Raw genomic sequence first — 12,503 nt, 5'->3', positions numbered from 1 at the left:
TAAAATTATTTTAAAAATTATTTTAAAAATTATTTTTTTAACTTAAAAATAATTTTAACCGAGAAATTATTTTGAAAATTAATTTAACTTAAAAATTGTTTTTAAATTTATTTTAACTTAAAAAATTATTTTTATCTTTAGCTTAACTTAAAAACTATCTTAAAAATTATTTTAAACTAAATTAATTAAAACTAAAATTAAAAATGAAGTTTAAAATCTACTTAACTAATAATTAAATTAAATTAATGCTGATTAAATTAAATTCAAAATTTACTAAACTTAATTAAACTGGTTAAATTAGGTTAAACTTAAAACTTAAATTAAGTTAAAAACTAAACCTTTAACTTAAAATAAAAGTTAAATTTAAAATTAAAATTAAACTTTAAAATTTTAATTAAGTTAAACTTAAACTAAACCCAAACTTAAAGTTAAATTAAAATTAAAATTAATTCTAAGTCTATTTTACTTAAATGTGATTTAACAATTTGAAATTAACAACTTATTTAATTTTCTCAATTCCTAATCTTATTGTTTTAAAAAAAATTAATAGATTAATTAATCTACTAATTTATTCAACTTCAAATTAATACTGACTACAAACTTAATTAATCCTACTTAAAACAAAAAATGAAATAAATATTATAACTAAGAGTGTCATTAAATTAACTCAATCAATTAATACAAAATTTAAGTTATTAAATTAGTAACAAATTATTTTAATACACGTAAATCTAAAATTAATTATCTTTTGGACTAGTTGTTTAATAAATGACCAATTATACCAAGGATATAGAAATAATTATATAAATAATATAAGTATTAATAAATCCCCTAAAACACTTAGGCACAAAAATGTGTTAAATTTAACATACCCAAATCCTAATGTTCAATTAAGGGGGAGTAATAAATTCAGGGGGAGGTTCGAATATATTTACTTTAAAAAAAAGTTATGTCAGGTTCAGGGGAGAATTAATTGTTGTCATACTTATTTTCCCTTTATTTTGAAATTAGTTTTTTGAAAATGTTTTCTTAAAAATATTTTCAATGTGTTTGAAAAATCTAACTTATTTTTGCAAATCTAATTTAATAAACCTATATTTGAAAACTAACTCTTATAAAACTAAGTTTTTTTTTAAACTTAGTTTTGAAAATTGATTTTGAAAATTAGATCTTACTTAGTTTTGAAAATTAGATTTTTCAAACTGAGTTTTTGAAAATTAGATCTTACTTAGTTTTGAAAATTAGATTTTTCAAACTGAGTTTTTGAAAATTAGATCTTACTTAGTTTTGAAATTTGGATCTAACTTAATTTTGAAAATTAATTTTATTCACTTAGTGTTTGAAAAGTGTTTCAAACATATTTTGAAAATTTAATAAAATTAGTTTTGAAATTTGGAACTTACAAACTTGGGTTTGAAAAGTGGATTTTACAAACTTAATTTTGAGAATTAATTTTATTCATTGAGTTGAAATTTGAATTTAACAAACTTGGTTTTGAAAATTTTACTTTTTTAAAATTACTTTTATAAAACTTATGTTTGAAAAATGTTTCAAGTTCAAACTTATTTTGAAAATTAAATTAATTTTGGAATTTGGAACTTATACACTTATGTTTGAAAATTAGTTTTTTTTCAAATTTTAAACTTTTCAAATTTAATTTTGAAAATGACACCATCTAAACTTAGTTTTTGATTTAAACCTTCCAAACTTGGTTTTCAAAATTGGATTCTTCATTTTAAAAATGACATTCTACTTGGGTTTCAAAATATATTTTTGGAAATCTATCTAAAAGGTTACAAAGCCATATTTAAAAATAAATTTTACTACGTTAAAGTTTTACAAACTAAAACTTGATTGTACTTACTTTTAAAGTCTTGACTTGTAAATTGAACTTAACCCTAATATTTTTTACTATCTCTTGCGAATTATTTTTCCAAATTGCAAAAGTACTCTTTGAAAATTATGTTTCCAAATTGTAAATTGTCTTTTTAAAAGTTAAACTAGCTACTCTTTGAAAAAGATAAAATTAAAAGCTTAAATTATCTTTCTATGTTTTTAGCTTAAACTCCCCTAAAAAGATCTGACTTACATTTCTAAATTTTTTTTACCTTGCATTTTTTTTAAATTACCTTGCTATAGGGTTAGGTGGTTAAGTTAGTTAAACAAAACAAACAGCAAAAATAACAAAATTTAAAAGGGCTAAATTAACAACCTTATGCTTGTTTTTCTTGCATATTTATCACTAACTTAATCAGGTTGTCATTGCATCAAAAATGGGGAGATTGTTGGTGCGGTTAGCATTAACGGTCTAACTCAAGTTTTGATGAATGACAACATAAATTAAGTTAGTTTCGTTGTTATCTAACACTCTGATCGAGTGTGCAGGAGAAGTCCAGACAGGTCGACGGGCTGACCTAATGTTTGGCACGAAGCCCAGCTAGGTCGACGAGCCGACCGGATAGCTGGCACGAAGTCCAAATGGGTCGACGGACTGACCGAACGTTTGGCACGAAGTCCAACTAGGTCGACGGGCTGACCGGATAGCTGGCACAAAGCCCAGATGGGTCGAAGGGCTGACCGGACATCTGGCAGGTAAGTGAAGCTAAGTCACTGGAGGGGAGTGACTGTGAGGACGCGCTCCCGGGAAGGGAACTTAGGCGCCGATTCGACTTAGAACCATTTCAGAACTCTAAGTCGAGATCTTGACTAGATTCCGGTCTCAGAGAGACGGAATCTAATTAATACCCTACTTGTTAAACTTGAATTATGCTAACACTTTGTTTTGCAGGACATATGCATTATATATTTGCCTTCGGACTAACATTTTCTTGCAGGAAGGAAGCTGTTGGAAAATTAGGGTCCGGGCGCCCGGAGGTGAAAACTTATCCTCAGCGTCACCTCACCACGTGGAGTGCCCTGGTTGGCTCGGCTACGTCATGTTCAGGGCGCCCTAGAGGTTCCAGGTGCCCCAAACCTCCTATATAAGGAGGGTCAAGGCTGAAGCTCCAACAATAACTCTCAATTCGATCTCTGGTGCTCCTGCGATGCTGCTAACAACGCTTTGCTTTTTTATTCTTCATTTTTGTCAGAATTATTTTCTTTATTAGCATTCATGTACTTTAAATTGTAAACATTTTTGAATTGCTAGTGAATTGCCCATTGAAAGCACCCTCGTGTGCGTACCTTGGAGTAGGAGTCGACACAGGTTCCGAACCAAGTAAAAAACCTACTTGTGTCACTTCTTTTTTGTTCATTCTTTTTCCGCTGTGCACTTACTCTACGAAAATTTTGAATTCGATATTCACCCCCCCTCTATCGAAAGCTTACGATCCAACAAGGAGCTGAGCCCTGTAGATCCGACCGGCTTTGTGTCCATCCAAGTTTATGCTGGAAGCCCTACTCATGAGGAGTGAGAACTTGAGCCCCATAGATCCGGCCAGCTTTGTGTCCACCCGGGTTTATGCTGGAAGCCCTACTCGTGAGGAGCGATGAGCTGAGCCCCGTAGATTCGGCCGGCTCTGTGTCCACTCAAGTTTATGCTGAAAGCTCTGCTCATAAGAGTAGGGAACTAAGCCTGTAGATCCAATTAGCTCTGTGTCCTCCCATGTTTATGTTGGAAGCCTTGCTCATGAGGAATCAGGTGTTGAGCCCCATTGGTCTGACCAACTCTGTGGTCGTCCAGGTTTATATTGGGAGCCCTGCTTCTGAGAGGTGGTTCGTTCAAATACGTATACTCTGATTTTGACTACTAACTCACCTTGACTTTAACCGCCACATCATATTGACCCCACATTACCCCTGGGGTCACTCATAATACGTTGTATCATAAGTCTCTCCTTCAAGTCTAGTCGAAGGAAGTGTGAGTCTGACTGACTAGACAACCTATCATAAGATTGAATCACTCTTGACCACAAAGTTAGACTGTTAGGCTCACTGCATAACATTGAGCGAGTAGTTGTAGTGAGACTGAGCAAGAGGCAATAACAGGGCCGAGCGAGCGGTGATAGGTAAGGAATGCTGAGCGGGTGGTGATATGTGATGAATGTCGAGCCGGAAGCAATATGTGATGAGTGCCAAGCGAGTGTCCATATGTGATGAGTGTCGGCGACAATATGTAAGGGATGTCAGGCAGGCGACGATATGTGAGTGCCGAGCGGACGATGATATGTAAGGAATATCAAGTGCGCGACTATATGTGATGAGTGTCGAGCGGACGACAATATGTGATGAATGTTAGGCGGGCGGTGATATGTAAGGGATGTCGAGCGAGCAACAGTATATGAGTGCTGAGCGGGTGGCGATATATAAGGAATGCCGAGCGAACGGAGATATGTGATGAGTGACGAGCGGACAACAATATGTGAGTGCCAGTTAAGTGAGAGTCATGCCCAAGTAAAAATGCCTGGAGTCATGACAAAGTGAGTTGATATTGGGAGCCATACCCAAGTGAATTATCATCGGGAGTCATGCCTAAGTGGATCGATGCTGGGAGACATGCCCAAGGCAATTAGTGTTGGGAGTCATGCCCAAGTGAATAATTCATGTGAGTCATGCATATTTATAACTCACAGTTGTAGCGAGAGTCTAGGACAGCCGACCGGATGGTCGTTGAGCGCGTGAGTCATGCACGCTTATAACTCACAACTAGGGCGAGAGGACAACATATCGGATGGTTGCTAGGCGTGTGAGCCACGCATGCTTGTAACTCGCAATTGGGGCGAGAGTCTGAGGCAACCGATCGGATGGTCGTTGGGTGCACGAGTCATGCATGCTTATAACTCGCAGCTAGAGTGAGAGTCTGGGACATCCGAGAAGATTGTCATTGGACGCGTGAGTCATGCACACTTATAACTCACAGATAAGACAAGATTCAGGGACAGCCGACCGAATGGTCATTAGGCGCGTGAGCCATGCACGCTTATAACTTGCAGTTGGGACGAGAGTTTAGGACAGCCGACCGGATGGTCGTTGGGCGCGTGAGCCATGCACACTTATAACTCTCAGTTAAGGTAAGAGTTTAGGACAACCGATGGGACGGTTGTTGGGCGTGTGAGCCATGTATGCTTATAACTTGCAACTAAGGCGAGAGTCTAGGACAACCGACCGGATGGTTAATGGGCGCGTGAGCCATGTACGCTTATAACTTGCAGCTGATGTGAGTGTCTGGGACTACCCACCAGATGGTCGTTGGGCACGTGAGCCATGCACAATTATAACTCGCAGTTGGGGCGAGAGTCTGGGACAGCTGATCGGATGGTCACTAAGCGCGTGAGTCATGCACGCTTATAACTCGCAGCTAGGGCGAGAGTTTAGGACAATCAACCGTATGGTCATTGGCGTATGAGTTATACACGCTTATAACTCACAACTAAGGCGAGAATTTAGGACAACTAATTGGATGATCGTTGGGCACGTGAGCCATGTACGGTTATAACTCGTAGTTGAGGCGTGAGAAAAAACTCACTTATAACTCGGTCCGGCGGTATGAGAGTTTAGGACATAGGCGTGAGAGTAAGCTCATTTATAACTAGGTCGAGCGGTACGAGAGTCTGAAACATAAATGCAAGGATAAACTCATTTATAACTTAGCCAAGTGGTGTGAGAGTCTGGGACATAGGTGTGAGCGCAAGCTTACTTATAACTCGGTTGGACATCGCGAGAGTCTGGGATTAATGCCTTGGAGAGTAGAGGCATGACGTTGGAGTTGCGATGTATGACCTGAATGCCTTGGAGATTAGAGGCATGACGTTGGAGGCACGGGGTATGATCCGAATGCCTTAGAGAGTGGAGGTACAATGTATAACCCGAATACCTTGGAGTTTGGAGGCACGGTGCATGTCCCGAATGCCTTGGAGCTGGGAGGCACGGTGTTAGATTCAAATGCCTTGGAGCTGGGAGGCACGGTGTTGGACCCTAATGCCTTGGAGCTGGGAAGCACGATGTATGACTCGAATGCCTTGGAGTTGAGAGGCACAGTATATGACTCGAATGCCTTGGAGCTGGGAGGCATAATGTATTACCCGAATACCTTGAAGCTTGGACTTTTTGTTGTGCTAAAAAATAAGGATATATTTTGAATTTTAAAGTAAAAAAAAATTAAATTTTAGACTTATCTACCGAGCTAGCTTAAGCGGATAATCTTAAGCTGCTAAATAGGGATGAATGAGATACTTGGGATCACTGAGCTGCCAAAAGAATTTATCGAATGAAATTGCCATAATTTAAAATTCTTACAACTAGAGCTATTTGGGAGCTATCGATCGGATTGAAAGTTTGGTCCTTTGAAATTTCCGATCGACTGCTCATTTTGACTTTTACCGATCAAACCTGCCTTGCTAGTTGCATGTTGTCCCTTTTGATTTTTGTCGATTGACTATTACTTGGAGATGTTGATCATTACTTGGAGATGCCAATCAGACTTTACGTGAAGACGTCGATCAAATGTGCTTTTGGTCAATTTAGAGAATCTACTAATTTTGACCAATCTGGAGATTTAGCCGACGACATTTCTTGATGAGAATTTTGTCTCTTTTGCATGTAATTTTGACAACATTTCTTTTGCATGTAATTCAGAGAAACTCAAACGACTGTCTTTGCTTGGATCTTTTCTCAGACATAGGAAACTCTTCCACCAAGTCTGTAGGTGCCCCGTGCGAGTGAGATCCATAACCTGTTCTTGAGACAATGCTTATGCTTTGGCGTTCACAAATAGGTCGTATTCCTTCATAGTCATGGTAACGCTGATTTTATCGGTTGTGTCCATCTTTACGCTCAAGAACAGGTGAATATGTTCCCACAGACGATACCAAATTTGATCCCGTCCAGAAGCTAAGTAGATGACGACCGGTGAGATGGCAAGAGTGTTGATGGAGGAAAGACTCCGAGTTGGGAGTTGCAGACATTAAGCTAGAAGCTGTGAACCTACGCACACTACAAACAAAGCTAATGGAAACATTAGAGCGAGAACCAAGGAGGAAGTCTTTGGCGTAGACACTCCGATGCTTAAGTCAGAACAGTAGACAAGCGAAAATGAAGAAGAATATGAATAGTAGAATAGTAGTATGGATATGTGTGCATGCGTAGTATCGATATGTGTGCACGTGTAGGTCCGACCGACTCTATTTACGACCGAGTTTATGTTAGAAGCCTTGTTCATGGTGAGTAAGGAGCTGAGTCATGTAGATCCAACCAGCTCTGTGTCCACCCGGGTTTATGCTGGAAGCCCTGCTCATGAAGAGTGAGGAGTTGTGTCCTATAGGTCCAACTAGCTCGGTGTCCGTCCGAGTTCATACTGGAAGCCCTTCTCATGAGAAATGAGGAGTTGAACCCCATAGATCCGACTGTGTCCACCCAGGTTTATGCTGAAAGCCCTACTCATGAGAAGTAAGGAACTAAGTCCCATAGATCTGGCTAGCTCTGTGTGCACTCAGATTTATACTGGAAACTCTGCTCATGAGTGAAGAGTTGAGCCTGTAAATCCAACCAACTCTGTGGCCCTCCCCCCAAAATTTATACTGTGTGCCCTGCTTCTAAGAGGTGGTTCGTTCGAACATATACATTCTGACTTTGACTACTATCTTATCTTAATTTTGACTGTCACATCATCTTAATCCTAAAGTACATACAACACACTATATCGATATGTTTACCTTGGTCATCTCAACTTGATTGATCATATTATTTGTTTAGTTTTGATAGGGAGAATTGTAAATAATAATAATAATAAATAAATAAATAAATTAATTTGAGCAACGTATTTCATATAAAAATAGGTTATATTTAAAAAAATATTACTTTTATGTTTCTTATAACATATCCTACGTGTATAACTAATTTCTTATCAATTTCACTCCTTCGAATCAAGCGCACCTAGTGCTGCTCTTCCTGAGTGGAGTAAATTGATGATCGCCAGTCGCCACAGCTCTCCAAGACGCAGTCATCAAAAATATGGGTGGTCTTCGGATTCGAACCGCGTGAGATCACGCAAGTGTAGCTCTCCAACGTCTCCAATTCCGTCGCCGACGCGGTCACGGCCGGCGAGAGGGGTCGGCCAGGGGAGACCAACGCCAACTGGGATTCCTTGTTCTTGACGCCGAACTCAATGGGCGAGCGTAGCGACTCCATGGATGGGATTCGGACCTTCAACTGCGATCCAAACAAGACCATCTTTCCGTTCTCTTTGTCGTCGACGAGAGCGTCGAGAATGGCGAGGCCGATTGGCTCCGACTGCAATTCCAATAGAGGCGCCTTGGGCGGCCGCTTCGAGAACGGCGAGCGTTTGGGTTCGAGAATGGAGGTAGGGTTTAGATTGGGGAAGAGGAACAAAGGCGAGGAGAGATTTTTGCCCTTGGTGTCGGCATGGCTGGAAGAAGGCGAGGGTTTGCCGGCAACTCGTATACTTCTCTCCCTCTGCATGATCTCTTCTCTTGTTCCTGCGACGCAATAGGAACAAAGTAAGCAAACAAGGAACAGAAACGGTTTAGGGTATAGATCTCTCCCTAAACCCTAAACGGTTCTACGGATCCTTTCTTGTTCATGTGAAGATGCACCTTTAAAGAGATCTGGGACCTGCAAATTCCTGGCAGGCCAAGCATGGCAAGATTTAAAGAGACGAGGCGTCGGAATTGCACATCAGCTCCCACCGAAATCGCAACATCTGTCGAGTAGTTTTTGTAATTTTCTACTCTATCTTCTATCTTATCTCTTCTGATGAGGACTGCAATAAAATGCAGCTGCCATTGGCCTTACGTTTCTATCCATTATATTTATTGTTCATGATAAAGACACTGAAACAGAGATTGAAGCTCTTCTTGCTGTGGCTCCAAATATTTAAGCCATTAGAAAGCTAAAAGAATTTTAAGTGTTTACGAAATATCCAAAATAATGATGAAAGATATGACATAAAAAAACCTTTGTATGATTGCTTGCATAAACAATACAGATATCTCAAAAACAATGTTATTAATGTTCCAGCTCATAGCTATATTAAATTATTTCAATGTTTAATTCCAAGAAATAAAACACTATGACTAATAAGAATTTTCAAATTCCGCTTGCTTTGTCTTTTCAATCTGGCGATAAGAAAATATTAATAAAATTATGAATCTAATCAAGTGGATCCTACCATTATTCACAAGAATGCTCAAGCATTTTCCAACCTTAAGAAAGTATTACATGGATGAGCTTCAACATTTGACATGAATCTCTTAGAGATAGACATCTAAATGTGCACAAACTGTACTCGAGATTTACTCCATAAACAAATCAAAAGTGTCGTCTAGTGAAATTCAGACACCGCACCAAGATTATCAAACAGTTGGCTCGCCAAAATAGAAGTTGATTTGGAGGAGAATATAATCATCTAAAACCCATAGAGATATAGTGTCTAGTTGAGGTAACTGAAGAGAAAAGCTTCAGTCAAATAGAAGTGCCTGCAATGACAGTGGAAGTCAGCAAGGGGAGACAATCGAGTATGATATTTTAAACTCTGAATTATTAAGGTGTAAAGAAGTGCAAAAGCAGCTGTAGTCATGCTTTGGTTACATGAGTTAGATAATGTAAAGAAGAGCAAGTGGATGCTTGATCTGTCTACTCCCATTATTTCACTACTTGTTTATCTATCCCTAGTTTTAATTAAATTTTGTCCACTTCTAATGAATGATTTTCCATGGACAATGGCAACTCTAGTTGGTTTGTGCCAAATCTAGCAGCTGCTTGATGCCATGGAACTCAAATAATGTTAATACAAGCTTCATCTCTAGTATTCTGGTACTTTTCTTTCGCCTTTGTCCAGAAGGAGCCAAAATTTTGCTCACTTCAACACAATTATCCACCGACAAATTGCTTGCTCATTTTTTTCAACAAGTGAAAGATGAGTTCTGACAGCAATACCTCATGAATTCCTTTATAGTGTGTGCATAGATGCTTATTACTAACGCAGAAATATGACAAAATAGACGAAAAACATAAACAAAAGTTACTGAATGACATGCTAATAATGCAGAAACATTATCATGGTAGAACAGAGAGGGCAAATCTGACAAAAAATTGAACACTTGCAGATCAGCACAGTGGATAGAAAAAAAGAAGTTAACAGAATGTTAAATGAATATCTGAAAACTGACCATAAAAAGAACAGAAATGCAAATCATATAACCAAATCCTCACCAAAGAAAAAGAAAACAAAGTAGCAAGTGTATCTACTCAAATCAAAGAAATCTTATGTTAACACAATGAAAATATTGTGATAACAACAATAACTGCAGCCTCTGACTCATTATTACATGGATGATGTCATAATGGCAAACTGAAAGATAACTACAACTATGAACTGACCTTCCTCATTACAAACGTAGCCTAATTTGAATACTACACAATTTGGAATGCAGCAAAAACAATGTGATTCTAACATATCACTAACTCCTTATTTCATAGTGCCCATCAAGATCAAATTCCCCATAGGACCCTTCATAGATTCGACACAACTGAAACTACTGAATTCTCCCTCAAAGAGGGTTTCATTGATGCTACCAGAGAAAAATATTCACTCATTGATAAACTGAATAAAGAAAATGCCTTATAATTGTACCTGAAGGACTTATAACTACATAGTATAACCCACTAAGGCCTTGTTAATAAAAAAGCTCTCTTTCTATTAATCTCGTAAGTCGTAACTTCACAGAAACTCACCAAAAAAGAATGATAATGTATCCAAAAACAACTCCTACAGAGTCTCATTCAAACTCTAAAATGTTCAAAGCAACATAGAGGACATAAAACATATAATTTACCACTAGTTTATTTTGTCAGAACTGCATGTAATTATATGGATAATAATATATCATCACCTATCTGATTTCTAATAAGTTGTCGGTTTTGCTGCTGGAGCAACTTCTAAATTCATAACTGATGAAATCCTCATTAGCCAAAATGACAGTAACACTATGTCTACAGGATAATATGTGATCCAGTCAAACATCAACTTATGTCACTGAATATTGACATTTTTTATCCAATGCTCTAAGCCCTGCATGCAATCTATACTATTATCATCAAAAACATTGTTCAAAGTTTGCATTCTAATAACAAGGCAAAATGAAATAAAATGCTTCTTTTATGTGATCAAGAAAATTGAGAAAATGCATATCATGACTACATACCATCATGACGCACACAGATTTCCGGTATATTTTTCACCTGGCCAGTGATACCGTCATTGTATACTCTAGTTTCAATATCTCCCTCAACCAAGACAGAAGAGCTGAAATGAAGCACCAAAGCACAGAAACCCCACAGGGATGCTAATTATTAACATTATGATATCAACTCTAGTGCAAATCATTAAGATACTAGACTCAAGAAATTGCAATAAGAAAACAATAATGAGAGGAGATGAAATACTTCTTTGCTAACTGTTGAATGGAAAAGGCCCCAAGGTTTTCATTATGAACAGCAATTCGGTGCCACTGAGTTGGTCTGGGCAAATGCTCATTTCCACTAATTCTTTGATCATACATACCACCTGTTCCAACAGTAAATATGGTCGCTATCTTACCGTTTCTTAATATCTTCTGTATCGGAGCGTGGCCAATTTTGCCACAAATAATTGCCTAAATGAAGAAAGACATATTAATGTGGATGCCCAACAAAAGAATAGTGATGACAAATTGCACCTGCGATAAAATTAAACAAATCTCCAATGCCGCACTACCTTATGCACTACTCTGAAGTTCCAACTCTTAATGGGGTCTACACCTTGTGGCTCCAAATCTTTCTTCCCTCCAACAAAATCAGCCTCGATGCCATTATTATCTTTGCCATCATCAAATGATATCATTGAGAAACATGCTCCCTGGCCTTGTAAACAAGAAAATTTTGCTGCTTGAAATCAGAAAACATGACAAGAATAGTTGTCATAGGTTCTGTTTGAGGCGATATAACCATACATCCCTAGCTAAAGAATAATTTGCAGGTTGAGGAGAACAGAAACAAAGAAGTAACTACATCAGAAATTTCTGAAACAAAGAAAAGCCAAAACAGAAAAGGCCTTTGATAATATCTTACCGAGGGGAAACCTTGACTGTGAAAAACTTCCATTCAAATGCTCAAGAACTCTCAACCTTAAGAAACCCAGCTTCATAATTAAGCTCCAGAGCAACTAAAGAGGTCGGAAACAAACCATTAATAGTTTAATATACAAATTCATGAAGCATTCATCTCAGCAATTTCTACCTGCATTGATTCTTTACCCTAGTTATTGAACAAACAGTAGTTAGAAGTATAGAAAATGCACCATATTGATATCCTAATGAGCGCCAATATTAGCATTACGGAATTTAAGGAACTGCACAGCATGTGGAGGTAGCCAGCAGTTCAGACACTGTTTAATGTGATACGCTAGCAACCATATGCAGTCCATATTAAAAGAAAAAAAAGTACAAATTTAAGAAAATGCATAGTATTACATAAAACAATACATACATGTTTACATCCATAGTTTGTCG

General features: G+C 37.8%; 2 protein-coding genes across 2 annotated transcripts; both read right to left on the bottom strand.

Moving 5' to 3' along the window:
* Nucleotides 1–7,662: 7,662 nt before the first annotated feature.
* Nucleotides 7,663–8,723, bottom strand: LOC122000031 (FCS-Like Zinc finger 8-like). The gene is made up of 2 exons (XM_042554608.1): nucleotides 8,550–8,723; nucleotides 7,663–8,432 (listed from the first exon to the last, which is right to left on the bottom strand). Exon 2 carries the CDS (start codon nucleotides 8,413–8,415, stop codon nucleotides 7,870–7,872), a length of 546 nt encoding a protein of 181 aa, XP_042410542.1. The 5' UTR covers nucleotides 8,416–8,432; nucleotides 8,550–8,723; the 3' UTR covers nucleotides 7,663–7,869.
* Nucleotides 8,724–11,151: 2,428 nt separating this feature from the next.
* Nucleotides 11,152–11,924, bottom strand: LOC121999305 (single-stranded DNA-binding protein, mitochondrial-like). Its single transcript, XM_042554005.1, has 3 exons — nucleotides 11,711–11,924; nucleotides 11,401–11,609; nucleotides 11,152–11,260 (listed from the first exon to the last, which is right to left on the bottom strand). Exons 1-3 carry the CDS (start codon nucleotides 11,834–11,836, stop codon nucleotides 11,152–11,154), a joined length of 444 nt encoding a protein of 147 aa, XP_042409939.1. The 5' UTR covers nucleotides 11,837–11,924.
* Nucleotides 11,925–12,503: the final 579 nt, after the last annotated feature.

This window comes from Zingiber officinale, chromosome 7A, assembly GCF_018446385.1.
Source record: "Zingiber officinale cultivar Zhangliang chromosome 7A, Zo_v1.1, whole genome shotgun sequence".
Classification (NCBI taxonomy): Eukaryota; Viridiplantae; Streptophyta; class Magnoliopsida; order Zingiberales; family Zingiberaceae; genus Zingiber; species Zingiber officinale.
This window is presented reverse-complemented; position numbering and strand designations above follow the sequence as displayed.

Excerpts from the sequence above, each read along its gene's own strand:
- LOC122000031 (XM_042554608.1), bottom strand. The coding sequence starts at position 8,415 with ATGCAGAGGGAGAGAAGTATACGAGTTGCCGGCAAACCCTCGCCTTCT.
- LOC121999305 (XM_042554005.1), bottom strand. The coding sequence starts at position 11,836 with ATGATATCATTTGATGATGGCAAAGATAATAATGGCATCGAGGCTGAT. Across the intron at positions 11,610-11,710 it reads ACTTCAGAGTAGTGCATAAG|GCAATTATTTGTGGCAAAAT; the intron begins GTAGTGCGGCAT and ends TTCTTCATTTAG. Across the intron at positions 11,261-11,400 it reads ATTCAACAGTTAGCAAAGAA|CTCTTCTGTCTTGGTTGAGG; the intron begins GTATTTCATCTC and ends GCTTCATTTCAG.